This window comes from Neovison vison, chromosome 8, assembly GCF_020171115.1.
Source record: "Neovison vison isolate M4711 chromosome 8, ASM_NN_V1, whole genome shotgun sequence".
Classification (NCBI taxonomy): Eukaryota; Metazoa; Chordata; class Mammalia; order Carnivora; family Mustelidae; genus Neogale; species Neogale vison.
The window spans coordinates 105,166,413-105,191,164 of record NC_058098.1 but is presented as its reverse complement, the minus strand read 5'-3'; the positions used below and the strand labels follow the sequence as shown (position 1 = coordinate 105,191,164).

The window sequence follows — 24,752 nt, the reverse complement described above, 5'->3', positions numbered from 1 at the left end:
TTAACCCACTGACCCACCAGGCGCTCCCAGTATCACTGTTTTTCAAAAAATATTCAGAATTGATTGTAAAAAATCCATGAGCTAATTAATACATTTCAACACTGTAACTTATAAATGTATTAGAAAATATAAAGGTTAAACACATAGTCTAATATAAATTGTTATATAACATTAAGAATTCAAAAGTAAACTAAGCACAACAGAAAATGATAATCTATTAATATGAAAAACTGAAGGAAACAGTAGTATTTTACTTTTTTTGGTGTAATCTTATAAAGCAGAATGCATCAGAAGTATCATAATTGAGTCTAACAGATTTTAATGCAACTTTTTCTAGCTTTTCTTTAGAAAAACTCTGAGTCTGTACTAGCTGAAGATTGGTAAAGAGATAGTAAAAGCAACCTCCATATATTTTTCTCTAAATCCTTCATCTTCAAATAATCTCACCTCTTACTTATGATAGAACAGATCATTTTTAAGAAAATTTTGCTTTTTTTGTTGATTGCAACTATTTTTTGTTATTAAGACACTTTTCGGGGCACCTGGGTGGCTCAGTCAGTTAAGCGTCTGTCTTGTTATTTCCATTCAGGTCATAATCTCATGGGTCATGAGATCAAGCCCTGTGATGGGCTCTGTGCTCAATGCAGAGTCGGCTTGGAATTCTCTGCCTCTCCCTCTCCTCCTTCCCCTTCCTCTGCTCATGCACATATGGTTCATCCAAAGGTGAACGTTTTGATGCATAGTTACTCATAAGTTTCTTTCTTTTTTTTTTAAGTTTTTTTTTTTTAATTTTTTTGACAGGGAGAGAGATCACAAGTAGGCAGGGGTGGGGGGGAAGCAGGCTCCTTGCTGAGCAGAGAGCCCGATGTGGGACTTGATCCCAGGACCCTGAGATCATGGCCTGAACTGAAGGCAGAGGCTTTAACCCACTGAGTCACCCAGGAACCCCTACTCATCAGTTTCAGTATTGTCATATTCATATTTCCTTTTATTGGGAAGGTCTTACAACCAGAGTAACAACTATTGTTGCCATAAAAGCTGTGCTTAGTCAGGATCATTTTTTTTCTCCTTGTGAGGATTTTGGAGATACAGAAGAATAAAATAGATATGGAAAAGTGTGTTCAGAATGTCAAGGCAGGGGTGCCTGGGTGTCTCAGTCTGTTAAGTGTCCACCTGTTGATCTCAGTTCAGGTCTTGATCTCAGGGTCATGAGTTCAGGCCCTGCCCTGGGCTCCATGTTGAGCGTGGAGCCTACTTTAAAAAAAAAAAAAAAAAAAAAAGGAATGTATACCCGGGCAGGGAATAGTGTTTTTCAGCAAGTGTTTTAATCATATGTTGAATAATTAAGTCATCATCTTCATTTCAGATTTTTATAGACACCAGGCTCTCTGCTCCACTATTTGTATTGGTTTCTTTACTGGCGTTTCTTCTCTGGGGTGGTCTCAGGGCACCCTCTTCTGATGTGCTGGTCCCATTGGATAGCAGTACTTTCCTGACCTTGTTAGCTGCCCTAAGAATATTCAGGGCCACCACCTTTGGGCAGCACCTGACTCTGTTGGATAGCAGTTTTAATTTCTTTGTTCACATTCTCAACTTACCTCTCATTCCCCAATCAAGCAATATGGCTTACAAGGCTAAAAAACCCCTCTGTTACATCTATTCTCTTGCCTTTTCTTGAAGAAAGTAGAAAACAAGGTGGGGTGTGTCTTTGAGGGGTTGGAGAGATGGGGGATAGTAAAGAGCAGATGGAGAACGTTGAAATTGTAGGAGCTAAAAGGCAAGTGGGTCAGAAGGGCTTATGGTGAGAGTGAAAGGGTAGAGGGCCGGTGGAATAAGCAGAGAAGGGAAAGCGAAGGGGAGATTGGAGAGCAGGCCTGCAACGTCAGTGAGGCCAATGACCTCATCTGAAGAAACCACATTGCCTAAACAGAAAACACTAAGGTTTCTTTTTAAGTACGGAATGTCACACAAGAAACTGGAGTAACAAACTAACCATGTTTTCTGTCATTTTTAGTCTTCAAGTTCTCTAAGAGATCTCAAAAGGCTTACTTGAAGAACTAGAGGTTATTTTTATGGTATTATCAATCAGGATAACCTTAAAGCCGTCACCCAACTGTGAACTGAAAAGAAAGCATGTGATACTTTTTTTTTTACATGAAGAAATGTATGCACTAAGACCTTCTTTGCCTATTTTATTCAGTAAGGTTTCCTGTCAGAAAATTGGCGTTTAATTTATGGCACAACTCAGTAGCCAATATTCTCTGAGGTAGTTATAGAAAGATTAAAAAGAATGACCTTGAGTAGAAATGTGTCATCACAAGTGTCATATGAAATTTAAAAATTAAAGCTACTTAAAGATATTTAAGATGTAAATAAGGCAATTATCTATTTGACTTATTGCTTCTGGGGGTGGAGGGTAAAAATAGAATTCATGTCAATGAATTATTACTTTGCATTTTACAAATACAGGGTTAAGAGACACAGGATATTTTCTTTGTAGGAATTCATTATTCCAGAACCGTTTCACTTAAAGCAGTATTGATATTAGTGGAATCTATACTGTTAAGGAAGTGAATCAACTCAACAAGAAGCTGAATCATGGTCTGTGATTCTGAGTCACCCAGGTAGTTTCTTAGAGTCATTACTAATCTTGTCTTTATGACATAACATACTCTCTTCATTTATCTGAAGTTGTATCACAAAATTCCTGAGATACAACTAATTGTATTATCAATACAAAACCATATGACCTATGTTGAGACTTTCACTCTGATCATATAAATGTGTAGTGTGCTTATTTCAATAAAATATAATACATGCTGGGGCACCTGGCTGGCTTAGTCAGAGGAGCATGTGACTCTTGATGTCAAGGTCCTGAGTTTGAACCCCATATTGGGTGTAGAGATTACTTAAAATAAATCAAACTTAAAATATATATGTGTGTGTGTGTGTGTGTGTGTGTGTATACACACATGATGAAGTATACACACACACATAATCCATATTTACTAAGTAAAGTGTAACACTTATGATTTTATTTTTTTTAAGATTTTATTTATTTTTTGACAAATCACAAGCAGGCAGAGAGGCAGGCAGAGAGAGAGGGGGAAGCAGGCTCCCCGCTGAGCAGAGAGCCCAATGTGGGGCTCCATTCCAGGATCCTGAGATCATGACCTGAGCCGAAGGCAGAGGCTTAACCCACTGAGCCACCTAGGCGTCCTGATTTTATGATTTTTATATCAATATTTTAAATAGCAAAATAAGAGGTTAAATATTCATTACTATCCATTTACAAATCCGTAATGAAAAAAATGTACCTGCATGATAGATTTTCTTTTTTCCAACTTTATTGAGTTAAATTTACATATCATAAAACTTCACATGGTAGGTTTTTGGGGAAAAAAATACATTTTTTTAAAAAATGGGAAATGCTGCACCTACAATCTCTCCACTGTCCTACAACAACTGTTTTTGTTTTTCAGTATTTCCTTTTATTTCTCATCTGGTTTTTTAGGGGGAAGGTGATGTCACAAATTATATAGCAAGAACTTGTCCATTTCCAAAAGGATTGGAGTCATGACCACACTGGTTAAATCTAAACAAATGGGGGTGCCTGGGTGGCTCAGTCAGTTAAGCATCTGCCTTTAGCTCAGGGTATGATCCTGGGTACTGGGATTGAACCCCGCATCAGGCTCCCTGCTCAGCAGAGAGCCTACTTCTCCCTCTGTCCCTCACCCCGCTCATGGTCTCTCTTGCTCTTACTCTCTCTCTCAAGTAAAAAAAAAAAATCTTTAAAAAAAACAACAACAACAAATGATTTAATTTTAATTAAATTCTTCTATACTTACTCATCCTCTAACTGAATCTCTTCTTAATCTGAAAACTTACTTTGTTTCATCTGCATTAAATACTCCTCTTCATGATCTTCATTAAAGGGATGAAAGAGTACAAGAAAGTATGGGACTTGCTCCTTCTTAGGTGAGCTTTTTGTATGAATTGCTTTTTACCGTGCCCATGTGTGTCAGGTATTCGGTGGGTGCTTGGGTTAATAAGTGGGTAGAGCTTGGCTCCTACCCTCAAGGAGCTTGCATTCAAGTCAGGGACTTGGCATGTAGGATAATCTATTCTCTCTTCTTTGCCCATCTGAATCTAACCACCTTCGAGACCTCATTCAGTTCCCAAACCTTTCATGACATCTTCACCAGCTCAAACTCTCAGTGATACTCCTTTTTTGAACCTTTTTTTACCTTATTTAGTAATTAAATATATACGGTTTTATATTTCTGTTTTGTTTCCTTATTGGGATTTTAAATTCCTTATGAACAAGAATTATTTTCCTATTTTTTTTATCTTATAAGCACATAATGAAGTAGTAGGCACATAAAAGATGCTGAAGTATTTACTGATTTCCTTGACTAAAGCCTTTTCTTAAAAAAAAACAGAGTTATGAAACAAAACTACAAAAAGAGAGCTTGCTTTTGTTCTTGTATGACTGCCAGGTATTGGTACTGCTTTTGATTATTTGGATGTTATTTGGTTTTGGGGAGAGAGTATCTTTCAGTGCCAAAGAAGTTCATTAGGGGAAAACAAATTGTGCGACAGTAAAGATGAGCAAGCTAGCTCATCCATGAGCCTACCTTTCACTTAAAGTTTACTCTCTTACAGATACTGCAGGAGAAGAGGCTGGGTACGATCCACACTCATTATGTCTGTCCCACAAACAAGCACTTCTAAGGGGAAAGTCATGCTTAAAGAATATAGTGGACGCAAAATTGAAGTAGAGCACATTTTTAAGTGGATAACTGCTCACGCAGCATCTCGGATCAAAACCATTTATAATGCTGAACATTTGAAAGAAGAATGGAATAAAAGTGATCAGTATTGGGTAAAAATATACCTATTTGCAAACCTTGACCAACCCCCAGCTTTCTTCTCTGCACTAAGTATAAAGTTTACTGGAAGAGTTGAGTTTATTTTTGTTAATGTGGAAAATTGGGACAATAAGAGTTACATGACAGATATTGGTGTATATAACATGCCATCATACATTCTTAGAACTCCTGAAGGAATTTACAGATACGGAAACCACACAGGTGAATTTATATCCCTTCAGGCCATGGATTCATTTTTGCGCTCATTGCAACCTGAAGTAAATGATCTGTTTGTTTTGAGCTTGGTTCTAGTTAATCTTATGGCTTGGATGGACTTATTTATCACACAAGGAGCAACCATAAAGCGATTTGTGGTTCTCATAAGCACTTTAGGGACATATAATTCTCTATTAATTATTTCCTGGCTACCTGTGTTGGGCTTTTTACAGCTCCCTTACCTAGATAGCTTTTATGAATATAGCTTAAAATTGTTGAGATATTCCAATACAACCACACTGGCTTCATGGGTGAGGGCAGACTGGATGTTCTATTCTTCACACCCAGCCCTGTTTCTCAGTACGTACCTTGGACATGGTTTACTAATCGATTACTTTGAGAAGAAGAGACGGCGCAACAACAACAATGATGAAGTCAATGCCAATAACTTAGAATGGTTATCAAGTCTGTGGGACTGGTACACCAGCTACCTCTTCCACCCGATTGCTTCTTTTCAGAACTTTCCTGTAGAATCTGATTGGGACGAAGACCCTGACTTATTCTTGGAGCGGTTAGCTTTCCCTGACCTTTGGCTTCACCCTCTGATACCAACTGATTACATAAAAAATTTGCCAATGTGGCGATTTAAATGTCTTGGAGTCCAGTCTGAAGAGGAAATGTCGGAGGGTTCTCAAGATATTGAAAATGACTCAGATAGCGAGAGCACAGACACTTTTAGCAGTGAAAAGGAAGTATTTGAAGATAAGCAAAGCATAGTTCACAATTCTCCAGGAAGAGCAAGTCACTGTGATGCTGAGGCTTGTTCATGTGCCAATAAATATTGTCAGACCAGCCCGTATGAAAGGAAGGGGAGGTCATATGGATCATATAATACTAATGAAGATATGGAACCTGATTGGTTAACTTGGCCTGCTGATATGCTGCACTGTACTGAATGTGTTGTTTGCCTAGAGAATTTTGAAGATGGATGTTTGCTAATGGGGTTGCCTTGTGGTCATGTGTTTCATCAGAATTGCATTGTGATGTGGTTGGCTGGAGGCCGACACTGTTGCCCTGTTTGCCGGTGGCCTTCTTATAAAAAAAAGCAGCCATATGCACAACACCAGCCCTTGTCAAATGATGTCCCATCTTAACTATGTGCAATTTGTCCTTTATAAGCTTTGAGTATCTTACAGCTTGCCTTTTTAATGTTAGTCACAATGTTTTTGTGGTTTGAAGTTTAGTTTAATGTTAGTGCAGTGACAGGAAATACACATTATGCTAATGTTGATGACAATTACTTGGTTGCCTTGTGTGTCAATTGAATGCATACTTAATTGTAAAAATTTTTATTTACAACATTGGAAATTCAGAAGTTAATGTTTTTTGTAAGCACAAAAGAAGTGTGATAGAAATTTATCCTAGCAAGACTTTACAAGGTAGGATCAAATTCTAATGGAATTGAGGCAGTTTCTTATCCTAAATGTTTCCTCCCTTTTTACAATCTCTGTCCAGCACCTCTTGGTTAAATAATGTATGCTCTGAGACATGAAATTAAAACAGACCTATGAAATAAATTATTTTAAAACCAGAAGATTACAGCTTTTCCAATGTTAAATTGTTTTGATGAGGTGGCTGAATGCTATAGGTGTTTTGCTAGTTTGTTAATTTTACAGGTAAGTCAAACATGATCCTTGACTCATGAGGAAAAACAAAAAGATGAATTATGTTGCCAATACTAGCCAGAGGTGGCATTAATCAGCCTCTTAGCCTGGTTAGCTTTGATGGAGAAGAATTTCATGGTGGGCGCTTGCTTTTTTTTTTTTTTTTTTTTTTAAAGTATTAAGTCATTTATGAGTAGTATATTCATCTAAGTAAAATCAACTATAGCATATTAGCCACACATTGATTACTTACATTTTTCCTGACTTTGATTTTTAAAAATTATAAAACTACAGAAAAATTGGAAACCATACAATGAGCATCCATTTTTCTAATTCACAAAGTGTATTTTGTTACCTTTGCTTTATCTTCTCTATGTGTTTATTTAACTTTTTTCTTTCTTTTCTCTGAATGTTTTTTGTTTATTGCTGATCCCTTTGAAAATAAATGTTAGTCATCTTAGTACTGCTTTACCACTGAATATATCACCATGTGTCTCCTAAGAATAAGAATTTTTTACCTAACCACTGTACCATCATCACACCCAAGATGTTTATTAACATTGACTCAGTAATACTTAATATATAATCCCTACTTCCCACTTGCTCCCCAAATATCCTTTATATCTTTATATGCTTTTGTTTTATTTTTGTTGTGAACCTCACATAAGGTTCATGAATTGGGTTGGTTTTCCTTTCATGTTCTCTCTAGAGCAGTTCCTTGCTTTTTTTTTTTTTTTAATTGTCTTCCCTGATAAATTTTTGAAGAGTAAAAGCTAGTGGCTTATAAAATGTTCTACATTCTGGATTTGTCTGTTTCCTCATGATTAGATTTAAATTAAACAATATTGCCTGGGTGATATGTACCTCCCATTTGTATGTCATCAGTAGACACTTTGTATTAGTTCATCCCATTACTGGTGAAGCTAAATTTGGTTAAAGTAATATCTATCCATTGTAAGATACTTTTTCACTTAAGAGGGAACCTGTGAGGCTATGTGAATATCCAGTTTAAAAAAAAAAAATTAATTCCAGTGTAGTTAACGTTTAGTGTTATGTTAGTAAACCAAAGTTTTTAACATCCACTGATGATTATTAGTCTAAATTGGGTATTAAATAGGAGTTGTACCATGGGGATTTTCTTTTCTTTTTTTTTTTAAGATTGGTTGATTTATTCTAGAGTGAGCGAGAGTGGGGGCAATGAGATGGGATTAGGAGGGGCAGAGGGAGAGAGAGAATCTCAAGCAGACTCCCCACTAAGCATGGAATCTGACTCAGGGCTCAGTCCCACGACCTTGAGATCATGAGCTGAAATCTAGAGTCAGATACTCAACTGACTGAGCCAGCCAGTTACCCCATAACAGGGGGTTTTCTTTTCTTTTCTTTTCTTTTTTAAGATTTTATTTATTTTTTGGACAGAGATTACAAGTAGGTGGAGAGGCAGACAGGAGGAAGCAGGCTCCCTGCTCAGAGAGAGAGCCCGATGTGGGGCTCGATCCCAGGACCCCGAGATCATGACCTGAGCCAAAGGCAGAGGCCTTAACCCACTGAGCCACCCAGGTGCCCCAACATGGGGATTTTGTAATTGCATCCTTTATTCTACATTTTTTAGGTGGCATTTGTGTGTGTATATGTATGAAAAACAGCTATTTTTCCATTTTTCTTTCTCACATACTTTGAATATTACTGGACTTACTTTCTTTTTACAGTCAGTGTGTAAATATTCATTATTCTTTTCTGTTTCCAAATCATCCCAAATCTGGTAAGTGGGAGCTCCTCTAGGCCACTCTTCTGTGCTATTGATATATCCCTTTTAATCTTGAAGCACTTGCTTGCTTTTTGACCAAAGGTGTTCCAGACTCATTTTGTATTTTCCCCGGCCCAGTGCTGAGATCAGGTCTGAGTTTCATGGTGCACTTTTAAAATCTTTTCTTGACCTCCAAAATGGTAAGAAAATGTAATTTTCTTATTCTGAATTACTGCTAGCTTATTAGCAGAAACTTTTTTTCCCCTTCGTGGTAGTCTGAACCTAATTTTCATACGTTAATGACAATATTAAGGACCAGCTGTTACTTAATGTTTGGGAGTTCTTTTTATTTTATTTTTTAAAATATTTTATTTATTTATTTGACAGAGAGAAAGAGATCACAACTAGGCAGAGAGGCAGGCAGAAAGAGAGGGGGAAGAAGGATCTCTGCTGAGCGGAGAGCCCGATGTGGGGCTCTATCCCAGGACCCTGAGATCATGACCTGAGCTGAAGCAGAGGCTTAACCCACTGAGCCACCCAGGTGCCCCTGAGAGCTCTTTTTAAATAAAAATGCAAACATTGCTCCTTGTGCTTTTAATTTTCCTTTTGAAAAAAAGGTAATCACGTTATTGTAAATGTTAGTGTTTCTTAGAGTTCTGCCATTGGTCCACTGTTCTTTCTTGTTTTCAGTGGATATCCCCAGTCTACATGTCCAGACAAAGGCCCCTCCCCAGACCTCCAGTTTTATATTCAGCCATCTGCTGAACAGCCTCTCCTGGATGCTTTTCAGTACTTAGTAGAACAGCTTTTCATTGTCTCTCCTACCCCCGGTCCTCTTAGGGTCCTGATTTCAGTTAGTGGGTCATAATATTGTCCCATTATGAGATACACAAAAGCATAGACATTTTAAAAAACAATTAAAATTTCTTTAGCTTCCTAGGGCACATCATACTTTGGAGACTACTACCCTAGAAGATAAACCAATCTCCTTAAAATCAGCTTTCAAGGCCCTTCATGATCTTCCTACCTGACTTCTTAGAGACATTACCACACTCTGGGCTGTTTATCTCTCCAGGTCCATGCTCTAGCTTTTCTCAGCTTGCTGCTTGGTTCTTAACATCTACCTAATGTTCTCCACCCCTTCTCTGGTTTGTCTGGCTAGATCCCACTTTATCCAGAATTTCTACACCCTCCTACCCATCCCCCCCCACCAGGCTTATAAAGAGATAAAGATATCTTTACACTGAAAGCTCAGCCAGCTGTCCTCTTACTCAAGTGATCAAACTTAGTATCACCAACAGTGGAGCAGATTGATATGTGCCCTTCTTCTAATCTCAGTGATACTTGCCCTTTCTTGATATGTGTGATATGTGCCCTTACATCCCACTGATACCTTGCACACATCTGTCATACTTAACTGCATTGTGTTGAAACTATGCATGTGCCTCTTTTGGGTGAACTACTTTAAGGTAGCACCTGTGCACTATTTATCTAAATATCAACAGGGCAGGGCATAAAATAAACATACATTTAGAATGTTAGACATACAGTAAAAACAATACAATGAAGTTGAGGAGGAAATAATTGCCAGAAGATCAGATCTCCCGGGAAGCTTAACTCTTCCCTTAATTGTTAAGCATAGCGAATAATGCTTTTTGTCAGATTTTCCTGGAGGCAGTGAATTGAAGGAAATAGTCAAGGTTGACGCTACACTTGAACTGTGTTTAAAAAGAAAGTTTGAATTCATAGAGCTACCTATTGAATTTAAAGAACTAAATTTTCCAAGTGTGTGGGCTTTGTTGTTACTGAACTCTGGTTAACTGTATAGTAGGATATATGATTGTGTTCTGTTCAAAAGTTTTTCTACAGTCTTCTCATGTTTTTGTGTAAGTCTGCTTTAAGGATAAGAGATCCTTGAGGGCAGGAGTAATGCTATAATCTACTGTTATAGCCTTAACATGTCAGACCCAGAGTTGATATTCATTAGGTAATTATTGGCTTGAATTTTAAAAATCTATTTTAATTTTGCCCTTTGCCAAACTTTTTATCACCCATCTAGTGTAGGTAGAAAAGATAAATTATATTTTTATTAGTACTGACAAAGACATCAGTATTTATGGCCTGCTCCAAGACAAAAAAATCTTGATTTTTTTCTTTTTTTAAATTTTTGTAGTCCCATACTTCTTTTCATCTCTAGAATATTTGGGAACCTGAAGATTATTTATGTGCTCTTTCTTCTTGCTCCCACATTTTTCCCCTTGGCCATTTTATTGTTACTTTAAAAACTATCCAAGGGACAAAAGGTAGCAGAGGTGAAGTGTTGGGTCCTTTTTGCTACTGGATTTGGTTAAAATATAGAGAAGAGTGCCTGGGTGGCTCATTTGTTAAACGTCTGCCTTGGATTGGGTCATGATCCCAAGGTCCTGAGATTGAGTCCACGTCGGGCTCCTTGCTCAGTGGGGAGCCTGCTTCTTCTTCTCCCACTCCCCTTGCTTGTGTTCCCTCTCTCACTGTGTCTCTTTCTGTCAAATAAATAAATAAAATCTTTAAAAATAAAATTTAGAGAAGAAAGAATGGAAATTTCATTGTTAAAATGACATTTTGAATCATCTGTGTTTTAATCATTCTATTCTGGTTCTTGTTGCCAAAATTTATCGATTAATGATCAGTTTAGACGATCTCTTTACTTAATTTTTTGTGCCATCTTCTCAGCCAAAGTTTTTTTTTCAGCCAAAGTTTTTATTGACCTGTATATAATAGATCATTTTACTTAATAATATCCATGTGCAACAGGTAGATGAGAAGGAATCCCCGCTAAATAGGTGGTCGAAATTCAGAACAACCAAGATAGTTAAAGATGTGACTAGGACACAGCTTCCAAATCTGAATGTCGTCAGGGCCCAGTGAAACAGTTTGAGAAGGAGTGGTGGGGGCAACAGTGTGCGTGTGTTTTAAGAGATGACATCAGCCAGTCAAAGCTGTGGTGGCGGCTTTAAAACCTCTGGATAAGATTCTATCTTGTTCAAGGCTCTTTCTACGATTGTTTCACTTAGAAATAAGTGCATCTGTGGAAAAGACAATAGGAAAAGTCTTTTGTCAAATTTGCATTATCCTTTATGCCGATGCTAAATTGTATACTTGTTACTGTCAAGTTCTCTTAGTTTATGTGATGATGGACTAAAAGGTGCTTTGTATTATATGCTAAACAAATAGGGCTTGAATATTCTCATATACAGTCTGTTTTAAAACACACTCTTAGAATTGACAATACCTAACTGAATTTATAACATATTTATCTAATAACAAAAATAAGCTTAAAAGTACAGACGCACTGAAACAGATGTCAAAGATACTATCTGTTTTCTTTTTTTGTTTGTTTTTTAATTTATTTTTCTAACTTTATTGAGATAAAACTGACATAAAACATTGTGTAAGTTTAAGATGTACAACATGTTACTTAATAGATAAATATATTACGGTTTAATGGCCATGGTATCATTAGCTAACACCTCCATCACATCACATAATTATTTCTAGTAACTTTTAAGATCCACTCTCTTAGCAACTTCCAAGTGAATAAGTACAATATTTTTAACTATAATCACAATGCTGTGCGTTAGAGTCCCCAGACTTACAAATCTACTAACTGGAATGTGTACTCTTTTTTTTTTTTTTAAGATTTTATTTAATTATTTGACAGAGAAAGAGAGAACACAAGCAAGGGGAGTGGCAGGCAGAGGGAGAAGCAGACTCCCTGTGGAGCAAGGAGCCTGCTGTGGGGCTCGATTGTAGGACCCTGGGATCATGACCTGAGCCAAAGGCAGATGCTTAAGCAACTGAGCCACCCCGGTGCCCGAGTCTGTACTCTTTGACAAGCATCTCCCCATTTCCCCCACCCTCCAGTCCCTGATAACCACCATTCTACTTTCTGTTTCTGAGTTTGGCCTTTTTGTTCTTTTTTGGGTTTTTTTCCCCCTTTTTTGTAGATTCCACATGTAAGTGATATTGTATAGTTTTTGTCTTTGTCTGACTTATTTCATTTAGCATAATGCCTTCAAGAACCATCCATGTTGTCACTAATGGCAAGATTTCCTTGTTTCTTGTAGCTGAATAATATTCCATTATATATATCTGGTATATACAATGTAGGGGTACAAATATGGTGATATATATATATACCGTATTTCTAGCCATATACCCATTGATGGATACTTAGTGTTTTCTTAAAGTATCTACTGAATGAATGAAGAGTCACACAGATGCTTACTCAGAATTTATTCTTACTTTACACAGAACTTGAATGAGTTTGGTGATTTAGCTTCCCAATCTATAGAACCAAAGCTACACAGATAGAGATTTTGGAAGGCAGCTATGCTCACCGTGTACCACCCAACGCTGACAGATAGGGACTTGGAAGTAGGAGGTGGAGCCTACTAGAGGCAGGGCAGGCAAAGAAATCATAGTTACAATAGTTTGACAGCTAGAGGTTAAAGGTATTAAGAAAGAAAAAAAAAAAACCCAAAAACGAAACAGTAGTTTGTGGCCAGTAAGTACAGTGTCAGTTTCCTGAATTTCACTATCTCACTGACAATGATTCTGTGTTTGTCCAGAAAAACATTTTATCAGTACCATTTGCAGAAGAAGTAAGGAAAATTCATTTTATTATATTCAAAATAGTTTTAAAACTATTGAATTTTAAAATGCTTTAAAACATTCCAACAAAGTGGAGTTTCTGTTTCCCACCCATTTAGGGAGATGGGTGGGACAGTCTCACCAATTATCCATGACATGCCCCCAGTTGTAGAGTAGAAAGATGATGTTCATGTATATTATTTATCTAGACACTGTCACTACTGTTGGTAAAATTCTATGACCTCTTCTAATTTGGGAATGTACGTTGAGACCATCGTCTATTTGTTGATGATGTGGGGTCTGGTGACATATTCCTACATGGGTAACTTACTTGGGGTTTTATGAAGTCCTTGCACAAAAACAAAGTGGTTGGATATCAGACCAATAAAACAGAAGTTAGAATTCTGGTATCTCCAGGACCGCTTTTGTTTTTATTATTTAAATGCTCCCCGTTTAGTTTCACTTAATTCCTGAGTCAAGTGGCTAAAACAGTAGGTTTCTGGAACAAAATGCCTCAAGCTGACTCCCAGCTTTGTTGCCAGAGGCTTGGGTTAGAGACACCTCTTGCCAAACACAAATATCTTGGGCTTTTAAAACAGTATTGTTCAAATTATTTGTTAGTATTGAACATGGTGGACTGTGACCAAACTTGATGTATATTGCTTTGCTTTAAAAGCACTTTAACTTGTCTGATGAGAAGGAAAAATAAAAGAAGAGTGTCATTCTTTTTTTCTTTTTTTTTTTTTTAAGATTTTATTTATTTGACAGAGAGACCGCACAAGTAGGCAGAGCAGCAGGCAGAGGGAGAGGGAGAAGCACACTGTCGTCTGAGCAAGGAGCCTGATGCAGGACTCAATCCCAGGATCCTGGGAAGACGACCTGAGCTGAAGGCAGCTGCTCAACCGACTGAGCCACCCAGGTGCCCCAGAAGAGTGTCATTCTTAACAGATTTCCTGTTTAAAATAATAGAATCTGAGTGTCAGAAGCAAATGTAAAAACTGTTTTGTCCAATCTTCTACCTTAGTTTAGGTTGTGAATGTCCCTGTCAAGAATAGATTGGCACACTCATCATCTAACAAAAGGCATGCTACGTTTGCAAAAATCTATAAACAGTCCCCCTGCCAGGATCCACAGAAAAGCATGCAGTTACCTGGCAATATAACCGTAACAGGTGCTGAATGGTCAGATTTGGATACATTCCATGTCACCATGGGAAGGAGAATGAAATCTGTTAAAAAAAAAAAAAAACTAGTTCTAATATAACCTCACTCTGAAATATATTATGATATCTACATCTATTCTTCAAAATGGCACATATTTAATCAGGATTTTTATTTAGAGAGAAACCTGTGAACTGTTAAGGTATTAAAGCCCAACCTCATGAGTCCAGCGACCAACTCATCCGGTTGCCCTGAATTATCTCCAAAACAGGGAAAAGGTGACATGAGATCAGCTTTCTTCTACTTCCGCTGAGCGTGTTCTCTGCTATTACCAAATCACGGCAGATCTACAGACCGCTGTATATTCATGACTGTGGAAAGGTTGAGTGGTAAAAGACAGTTTACAGCATGATATGCACCAGACTAGGTTATATAGAAATTGGAGAAAGGACCCTTAATTTCAGAGTTTTTGGGGTTTTGTTTGTTCGTTCGTTCTTTAAGATTTTATTTATTTAAGAGAGAGTGGGCGCTCAAGCACGGAGGAGGGTCAGGAAAAGGAGAAGCAAGCTTCCCATGGAGCGAGGTTGCAGGACACCATCCTGGGACCCTGAGATCATGACCTAAGCCAAAGGCAGACACTTAACTGACTGAGCCACCCAGGCACCCTTAAACCATTTTTTTCCTCAGAAAATTGCCTACGTGGCTCAGTTAGTTAGACATCCAACTCTTGGTCTTAGCTCAGATCTTGGTCTTGGGGTTGTGAGTTCAAGTCCTGTGCTGGGCTCCATGCCTAAAAAAAAAAATTTTTAATCACATACAAAAGTAGAGAGATTCATATAATGAATTCCCATGTATCCCAATTTCAACAAGTCTCAACTCATGGCCAATCACATTTCAGCAATTATCTGCAATAAAAGTCACTCTCTTGCATTGCCCTTATCTCTCCTTTTGTTTTCATTATTAACCCTTTAGGCCTTTATTTCTTTATTCAACATTCATTTGTTTATTATTCGTAACTATTTGGATTAATCCCAATTGAATTTTTAAAAAGATTTTGTTTATTTATTTGAGAGAGAGAGAAAGCATGAGAAAGAGCAGTGGGGGGTAGGAGGGTGGAGCGAAGGGAGAGGGACAAGCAAATTCCATGCTGAGCATGGAGCCCCAGGAGGGGCTCAATCCCACAACTCAGATCGTGGCCTGAGCAGAAATCAGGAGTCCGGGACTTAACTGTCTGAGCCACCCACACAGCCCCAGTTGAATTAATAATTAAATCTGATGAATGCATTTTTGTACTTACAGTACTTTCTGCATATGGTGACTTTATTCACCACTCCCTCCTTGAAATTCCTTTCCCTCAGGTTTCTCTGGTACTACTCTACCTGATTTTCCTCCTACTTCTTGGATCCTTTTTTAAAATAATTTCCTTCCTGGGATGGTCCTCCCTTGCTCCATCAGAGTCATTGTTCCTCTAGAGTTCTGTTCCAGTTCTCAACTCATTTGGGTGATTTCATCAATATTCATGTCCTCAACTCCTACTTATATGCTAACGGCTTCGGAATCCACCTCTCCGGTTCAGATTACTCTATTCCATACCAGGTCCCCATATGGAACTATCTGCTGGGCATTTCACTAGGATGACCCATACTCAACTCATGCCAGACTTGCTGATTGTTGTTCTCCCCCTCCCTGCTCTCCATTCTCCCATTCTTCCATTATACTAGAATTTTAGCTGAATAAATTCCTAGCTATCAACTATATTTCTCAGCCCACATTGTAGTTAGGTGTGACCAGTGTGACTAATTCTTAACAGTACAATGTAAGCAAAAGTGATACACGCCACTTCTGGATCTTGACTTAAAACACTGGGTATATGTGTTATCACTTTCTCTTCTCTACTTCTAACCTGCCAGGTATGGTGACAGCCGATGCAACCTTGGAAGTTAGGTGAGACAATTACACAGAGATGCCTCACCAGCCTGGGTTCCTGAATGACCTCAAACTGAGCTACCTGGCTAGAATCTTCCACAAAACAAATTTCCATTTAATTTAAGTCATTGCATTTTGAGGCCTTTCTGTGATAACAGATTAACCTTTAACTATGACAGCAACCCAGTCACAACGTATCCAAAATTTGCTGATCATCATTTCACCTAAATATCCTAAGTCTGTAGTTCCAGCATGCTTAAAGTCTCCTGCAATTACCTAGTGAGTGTTCCTCTCTCAACCGTTTTTCCTAGGTGCAGTTCCTACTACTTCTTAAAATAACTCAAGATTTCTACTCCTGACCATGATGCAGTAACTGGTACTGGACTGGTCTTCTTACCATAACTATAAATCCAGACAAAAGTACATTAGCAATTGTTTTGGGGCAGTGGACAACAGGGAATATGAGATTGAGATTGCTGAGAGGAAGGAAACAGACAGGGTAAAGCCCCTGATTACTTGGCTCTCTGCACAGGGCACTTTCTTGAGTACTTTACACAGAATTCAAGTCCAAGAAATGCATAGTAAGCAATTCCACCGAGATTCAACTATGATGTTGTGTCTACAGTTCTTTTTTTGTATTGCTGTATTAATTAGTATATTGTTATACGAATATATCACAAGTTGGACATTTATTTCCAGTTTTTGCCATTATGAATAAAGCAACTTTGAATATTATACATGTCTTTTAATGGACAAACACTTATGTTGAGTATATAATAAACCATGGAATTGCTATATCAAAAAGTTAATATGTATAGTAGCTTTAGTGGCTACTGCTAAAGAATTTTCCAAACTAAATGTACCAATGTGTACTTTAACCAGCAGTATATGAGTCCCCATGTTTTTTCCAGCACTTGGCATTGTCAGTGCTTTTAATGTTAACCATTCTTGTGGGGATGTAGTAGTATTTAATTATGGTTTTAGTTTTTATCTCTCTGATGAATCATGAAGTGGATCATCTTTTCATAATCTCAATAGCAATTTGAAGATTCTCCTATGAAGTGTCTATTCAAGTATTTTGCTCATTAAAAAATTGGGATGTGTCTATTGTTATTAATATGTAAGTGTCCTTTATATATGCTAGATATGAGTGTTTTTATTTTGAAAATATTAAGCAGTTTTTGGCTTTCCTTTTCACCCTCATCTTTTGATGAATAAAAGTTCTTAATGTTAAAAAATCCAACTTAATGATTGTTTTATAGTTGTTTAAAATTTATTTTCTGTTTAAGTCATCTTTGCCTACCCCAAAGTCAGGAAAATATTTTCCTATGTTTTGTTCTAGCAGCTTTACTTTTTTACCTATCATATTTTAGTCTATGGCTCCATCTGAAATGAATTTGGCATGAGGTAGGGACCAAAGACCTTTTTTTTTTTCTTTTTCTCATGGAGATCTAAATTGACCTTGTGGAATTTAATGGAAAGAATATAATTTTCCTTGATGAATTGTGGTGGTGTTTGTTATAAACCAGGTTCTGCTACTGGGTTCTCTACTCTGTTCCATTATTCTCTATAATAATTTTACACCAACACCTCACAACATTAGTTATTAGACTTTTATAATACTGTTGATATCAGGTAGCATATATCTTCCAATGTTAGTATTTTGCATTTCCACATGAACTTTTCAAATTGGCTTATCAAAATTCACTGCAACAAACCCTTCTAGGTTTTGGGATTGCATTAAGTCTATAGATCACTTTGGTGGTGAATTGATGTCTTTACAATACTGAGTTCCAGTTCATGAATACGGCATATATCTCCATTTATTTAGATATTATTTAACATATATCAGCAGTGCTTTGTAGTTGCCTATAAAGGGGTCTTGTATATTTTCATTCAATTTATTCCTACTTGATTGACTTTTTGTGACATTGTAAATAAGTGTTTTATAATTTTTTTAAGTTTTTATTTGAAGTCCAGTTAGTTAACATATAGTATATGAGCTTCAGAGGTACAATTTAGTGATTCAACACTTACATACAACACCTGGTGCTTACAACATCACAAGTGCACTCCTTAATCCCCATCACCTACTTAACTCATCTCCCCACTGACCTCTCCTCTGGTAACCATTAGTGTGTTCTCTATAGTTAAGAGCTGGTTTGCCTCTCTCTATTTTTTCCCCATGCTCATTTGTTTTTCTTAAGTTCCACATGTGAGTGAAATCATATGGTATTTGTCTTTCCTTGAGTGACTTATTTCATTTAACATAATGCTGTCTTGCTCCATCCCACGTCATTGTCAATGGCAAGATTTCATTTTTTTTATTGTTGAGTAATACTCCATTGTATCTATATGCCATGTCTCCTTTGTTCATTCATCAGTCAGTGGACAGTTAGGTTCTTTGCACAATTTGGCTAGTGTAGATAATGCTGCTATAAACATTGGGGTGCATGTATCCCTTTGAATTAGTATTTTTGTGTTCTTTGGGTAAATACCTAGTAGTTCAATTACTGAATTGTAAGGTAGTTCTATTTTTAACTTTTCAAGGCAACTCCACCTTGTTTTCCAGAATGGCTGCACCAGTTTGCCTTTCCACCAACAGTGCAGGAGGGTTCTCCTTTCTCCATATCCTCACCAACCCCTGCTGCTTCTTGTGTTGTTGACATTAGCCCTTCTAACAGGTGTGAGGTGACACCTGATTATAGTTTTGATTTGTATTTTCCTGATAAAGAGTGATGGTAAGCATATTTTCATGTGTCTATTGGCCATCTGTATGTCTTCTTTGGAAAAATGTCTATTCATGTCTTTTGCCCATTTTTCAATTGGATTACTTACTTTTTAGGTATTGAGTTTTATAAGGTTATATACTTTGAATACTAAGCCTTTATCAGACATATCATTTGAAAATATCTTCTCCCGGGCGCCTGGGTGGCTCAGTGGGTTAAGCCGCTGCCTTCGGCTCAGGTCATGATCTCAGGGTCCTGGGATCGAGTCCCGCATCGGGCTCTCTGCTCAGCGGGGAGCCTGCTTCCTCCTCTCTCTCTCTGCCTGCCTCTCTGCCTACTTGTGATCTGTCTCTGTCAAATGGATAAATAAAATCTTTAAAAAAAAAAAGAAAGAAAATATCTTCTCCCATTCTGTAGGTTGCCTTTTAGTTTTGTTGACTGTTTCCTTTCTGTGCAGAATTTTTTTTTTACGTAATCCCAGCAGTTTAGTTTTGCTTTTGTTTCCCTTGCCCCAAGAGACATACCTAGTAAGAAGTTGCTAGGGCCAACAAATTTTGTTCTTTAATTGTTAATTGTATACAGAAATAATGTATTTTTGTAGTTAGCTTTTTTCAAGGCAAGAATTGTGTTAAACCTGTATATTTATGTGGAGAGCACTGATATCTTTATCACATTGTGTTTCCAATCTCTGAACATTGTATGCATCTCCATTTTATTTAGATCTTTGATTCTTTCATGATTCTGTCAGTGTTATCTAATTTTCAGCATGCAAGTCCTATATATGTTTTGTTAGATTTAAACCTAAGTATTTCATTTTTTGAGTGATTATAAATGGCATTATATTTTTAATTTTGGTGTCCATATGTTCATCACTAGTATATAGAAATATCATGTAAAATATTTTTTGTACATTTGTCTTTTATTCTGTGACCTTACTGAAATCTCTTTTAGTTCTTTAGAGGTTTTGGGTAGATTTCTTGAAATTTCTACGTAAGCAATTATGTCATTTGTAAATAACAGTTTAATTTCTCCCTTTCTGATTTGTATGTCTCTAATTTGTTTTTCTTATCTTATTGCAGTGGTTAAAACTTTTCAGCACTAAATTGAATAAGAGTGGTGAAAGTGGATATCACGGTCTTAGGGGAAAGTATTCAATCTTTCACCATTAAATTTAATGTTAGTAGGACTCCTGGGTGGCTCACTTAGTTAAGCTTCAGACCTTCGCTCAGGTCATGAACTCAGGCTCCTGGGCTCAAGCCCCATGCCAAGTTCTATGTTCAGCCAGGAGTCTGTTTGTCCGCTCTCTCTGCCCCTACCCATGCTCATGCACTCTGTCTCTCTCTCAAATAAATTAATAAAACCTTTTAAAAAGTAAATTTAATTTTAGCTGCAGGGGTTTTTGTAAATGATTTTTATCAAGTTGAAGAACTTCCCCTGCTACTATATTTTGAAAGTTTATTTATTTATTTAGTCACAAAAGGATATTGAACTTTGTCAAAAAATTTTTTCTGCATTGAGTGATATGGTCATGTGATTTTTTTCTTCTTTAGCCTGTTACAGTAGATTATACTGATTAATTTTCAAATACTGAACCAGCACCCCCCCAACTTTGGAATAAACCCCTCGGTCATGGTGTTTAATCTTCTTACATATTACTGAATTATCTTTGCTGTATTTTGTTAAGAGTTTTTGTGTTTATATTCATGAGAGATATTGATCACTAGTTTTCTTATTTTATACTTTTTTTTTTGGTCTGGTTTTGGTATAGGATAATACTACCTGCATAAAATGAACTGGGACATTTGCTTCTCTTCTATTTTCTAGGAGAGTTTGTGTATAGTTGGTGTAAATTATTATTTCTTTTTTTTTCTTGTTTCCTTTTTTAAATTGAAATATAGTTGACAACCAATGTTTACATTAGTTTCAGGCATACAACATAGTGACTCACAACTCTATTCATCATCTTATGCTCACCACAAGTGTAGCTACCATCTGTCACCTTACACCACTATTACAGTACCACTAACTATATTCCCTATGCTGTACCTTTCATCCTCATGAATTATTCATTCTACAACTGGAAGCCTGAACCTCCCATTCCCTTTCACTCATTTTGTCACTCTTGGCAACCATCAGTTTACTCTCTGTATTTATGCATCAATCTCTGCACTAATTATTCTTCAAACATTCGATAGAATTCTCCAGTTTATCCAGCTGAGCTCAGAAATATCTTTTTTGGGAAAAATCCTTTTATATAGATTTTTTGTATTTATTTGGTAATTGTTTTTAAATTATGATTAAGTTTCCTTAATTGAATATTATCCATCATTCTACCTTCAATACTATCTATCATATTATCCATTTCATGTTAGGTGAGTTGTGGTAACATTTGTTTTTCTAGAAACTGTCCATTTCAACCCTTATTAGCTCTTTGGTGTCTGTAAATCCTGTATTGATATTCTACTTCATTCCTGACACTGGTCATTTGTGTTCTCTCTTTTTTTTATTTTTACGTCTTTTTTTCTAGAAGTCTGTCAATTTTGTTTGTATTTTCAAAGAACCAGCTCTGTTTCATTAATTTCCTCTATTGCCTTTCTATTTTTAATTTCATTGATTTCTGCTTTTTATTTTGTCCCTCCTTCTGCTTTAGGTTTACTTAGCTCTTCTTTTTTTATATTCTCAAGGTGGAAACTTAGATTATTGATCTAAAACTTTTCTTCTTTTCTAATGGTACATTTAATGCAATAATTTTTTCTTTCAATAATGATTTAGCTATGTCCCACAAACATTGATATGTTGTATTTTCTTTTCTTTTATTAATGATTTTATTTATTCATTTGAGAGAGGGCAAGAGACAGAGAGAACACAAGCAGGGGGAGAGGCAGAAGAAGAGGGAGACACAGACTCCTCACTGAGATGGGAGCACAATGTGGTGTGCTGGAGGTCATGACCTGAGATGAAGGTAGACTCTTAATGACTGAGCCACCCAGACACCCCAATATGTTGTATTTTCATTTTCATTCTGTTCAAATGCATTTTTAAATTTCTCTTGAAACTTTCTCTTTGTTCCATTAATTATTTAGAAGTGTGTTGTTTAGTTTCAATGTGTTTGGAGAATTTTTCTGTTATTTATTTTTTTTTTAGATTTTATTTATTTATTTGACAGAGAGAAATCACAAGTAGATGAAGAGGCAGGCAGAGAGAGAGGGAAGCAGGCTCCCTGCTGAGCAGAGAGCCCGATGCGGGACTCGATCCCAGGACCCTGAGATCATGACCTGAGCCGAAGGCAGCGGCTTAACCCACTGAGCCACCCAGGCGCCCCGAATTTTTCTGTTATTGATTTCTTGTTTGATTCCACTGTTGCTAGAGAACATACTTGGTATGACTTAACTTATTTTAAATTTCTTGAGATTTATTTTATGGCCCATGATATTGTCTCCCTTGATATGTGGCCTGTAGACACTTGAAAAGAGTATGCATTCTGTTGTGTGTAGAGTGTTCTATATATGTCATTTAGATCCTATCCAGTTGGTTGATGATGTTCTTCATCATGAGGTCCTTGTTGATTTTCTTAGTTGTTCTATCAGTATTTAGACAGTAGTATTGAAATCTCAAACTCTAATTGTGTATTTGTCTGTTTCTTTATTTCTGTTCTATCAATTTTTATTTCCTATTTTTTTTTACTTCTGTTGTTGGTGTGTGCACATTTGGGATTGCCATGTCTTCTTGGTGGATTGACACTTTTATCATGGTATAGTGTACATCTTTGTTTCTGGTGAATTTATTTGATCTTAGGTGAAAATTTTCTGATAATTTAGCCACTCCTGCTTTCTTTTGATTAATGTTTGCATGAAATAACTTTGCCATTCTTTACTTTCATTCTGCCTATATCATTTTATTTGAACTGAGTTTATTGTACTAACATATAATTGTATTTTTAATCCTTTCTATAAATCTCTTTTAATTGTATTTAGACCATTACATTTAATATAATTCTCGATATGCTCAGACTAAGTGTGATTGTTTTTATTTTATTTTGTTTGTTCTCTCTGTTTTCTTTTCCTCTCATCCTATGGATTACTTGAACATTTTTTTTAGAATCCCATTTTGATATATCTATATTGTTTGTTTTTAAAAAAAAAACTGCTGTACTGAAACAGAATTCACATACTACATTATTTGTTCATTTAAAAATCTTCACAGTATTTAATGCTCACCACAGTAAGCGTAGTTATCATTTGTCACCATACATTATTACAGTACTATTTACTCATTTTCTATGTTGTACTTTTCATCTCCATATGTACAATTCAATAACTTTTACTACATTCACAAAGTTGTGCAACCATCACCACTATATAATTTCAGAACACTTTCATCACTCCAAAAAGAATGCCCATACCTATTAGCAATCACATTCCATTTTGCCTTTTTCGCATTTCCTGGAAACCACTGATCTATGTTCTCTCACTATGGATTTGCTTATTCTATGCAAAATTATGTGTCCTTTGGATTTAATATAGTGTTTTCAATTTTTCATCCACATTGTAGCATGAATCAGTATTTCATTCCTTTTTTATGACCAAATAATATTTGATTACATGGATAATATATTTTATGTATCCATTTGCCAGTTGATGGACATTTGGGTTAATTCTACTTTTTGACTATCATGAACAATGCTGCTATGAATATCTGTGTACAAGTTCTTATGTGGACATTTATTTTCATTTTGATATATATGTTTCTATAGTAGAATTGCTAAATCATATGGTATCATACCTCTTATGGAACTGCCAAACTGCATCATTTTACATTCCCACTGTCAGCGTATGAGAGATCCAATTCTTTGTATCCTCAATAACACTTTGTCTTTTTTTTTTAATTATACCCATTCAAGTGTATTTGAAGTCATTTCACTTGGTTTTGATGTTCATTTCCCTGATGGCCAATATCTCTATGGTATTTTTTAGTGTACTTCTTCGTATAGATTTTTAGTGGTTGCTCTAGGTATTACATTATATGTATATAACTTATCACAGTCTACCAGTGTCACCATTTTACCAGTTCAAGTGAAGTATAAAAACCTTATTTCTTGGGGCGCCTGGGTGGCTCAGTTGGTTAAGCATCTGCCTTCGGCTCAGGTCATGATCCCAGGGTCCTGGGATTAAGTCCCGCATCAGGATCCCTGCTCAGTGGGAGACCTGCTTCTCCCTCTGCTTGCTGCTCACCCTACTTGTGCGTGTGCTCTCTCTCTCTTTCTCACTATCAAATAAATAAATAAAACCTTTAAAAAAACCTTATTTATCTTTAGATCTCTTTTCCTTCCCCCATTTATAATATAATTATCTTAAGTATTTCTTCTACCTTTATTTAGAATCACATTAGGCAATATTACAATTTTTGCTTCAATCACTGAACACAGTTTAGAAAACTCAAAAGGAGAGCAAAAGCCCATTGTATTCAATCCATATTTTTGCCTAGTCTGTTCTTTTTTGCTCCCTAATGTTCTTAGATTCCTTCTTTTATTGTTTCATTCCTGTTTAGAAAATATCTTTTCTTGAGGCACCTGAGTGGTTCAGCCAGTTAAGCATCTGTCTTCAGCTCAGGTCATGATCTCAGTATGCTGGGATCAAGCCCTGTGCCCAGCCCTGCATCCAACCCCACACCAGGCTCCCTGCTTTGCAGGGGAGTCTACTTCTCCCTCTCCCTCTGCCCCCACCTCATGTGCTCACTTGCTCTCTTTTTTTCTCTATCTCTCAAATAAGTAAAATCTTAAAAAAAAAAAAAAAAGAAAGAAACTATCTTTT

General features: G+C 36.6%; 1 protein-coding gene across 2 annotated transcripts in view; it reads left to right on the top strand.

The window, feature by feature from the left end:
* LOC122915068 (charged multivesicular body protein 3) overlaps positions 1 to 24,752 on the top strand; it is a 101,906-nt gene that overhangs the window by 14,444 nt on the left and 62,710 nt on the right. Inside the window, exon 4 of one of the 2 annotated variants that reach the window (XM_044261572.1) lies at positions 4,666 to 6,681. The exons of the other annotated variant lie outside the window; for it this stretch is intronic. Coding sequence (XP_044117507.1) covers positions 4,666 to 6,241 — 1,576 coding nt within the window. The 3' untranslated portion in view covers positions 6,242 to 6,681. Of the gene's footprint in view, positions 1 to 4,665; positions 6,682 to 24,752 lie in introns of those variants that run through there. 2 annotated transcript variants of the gene reach the window in all.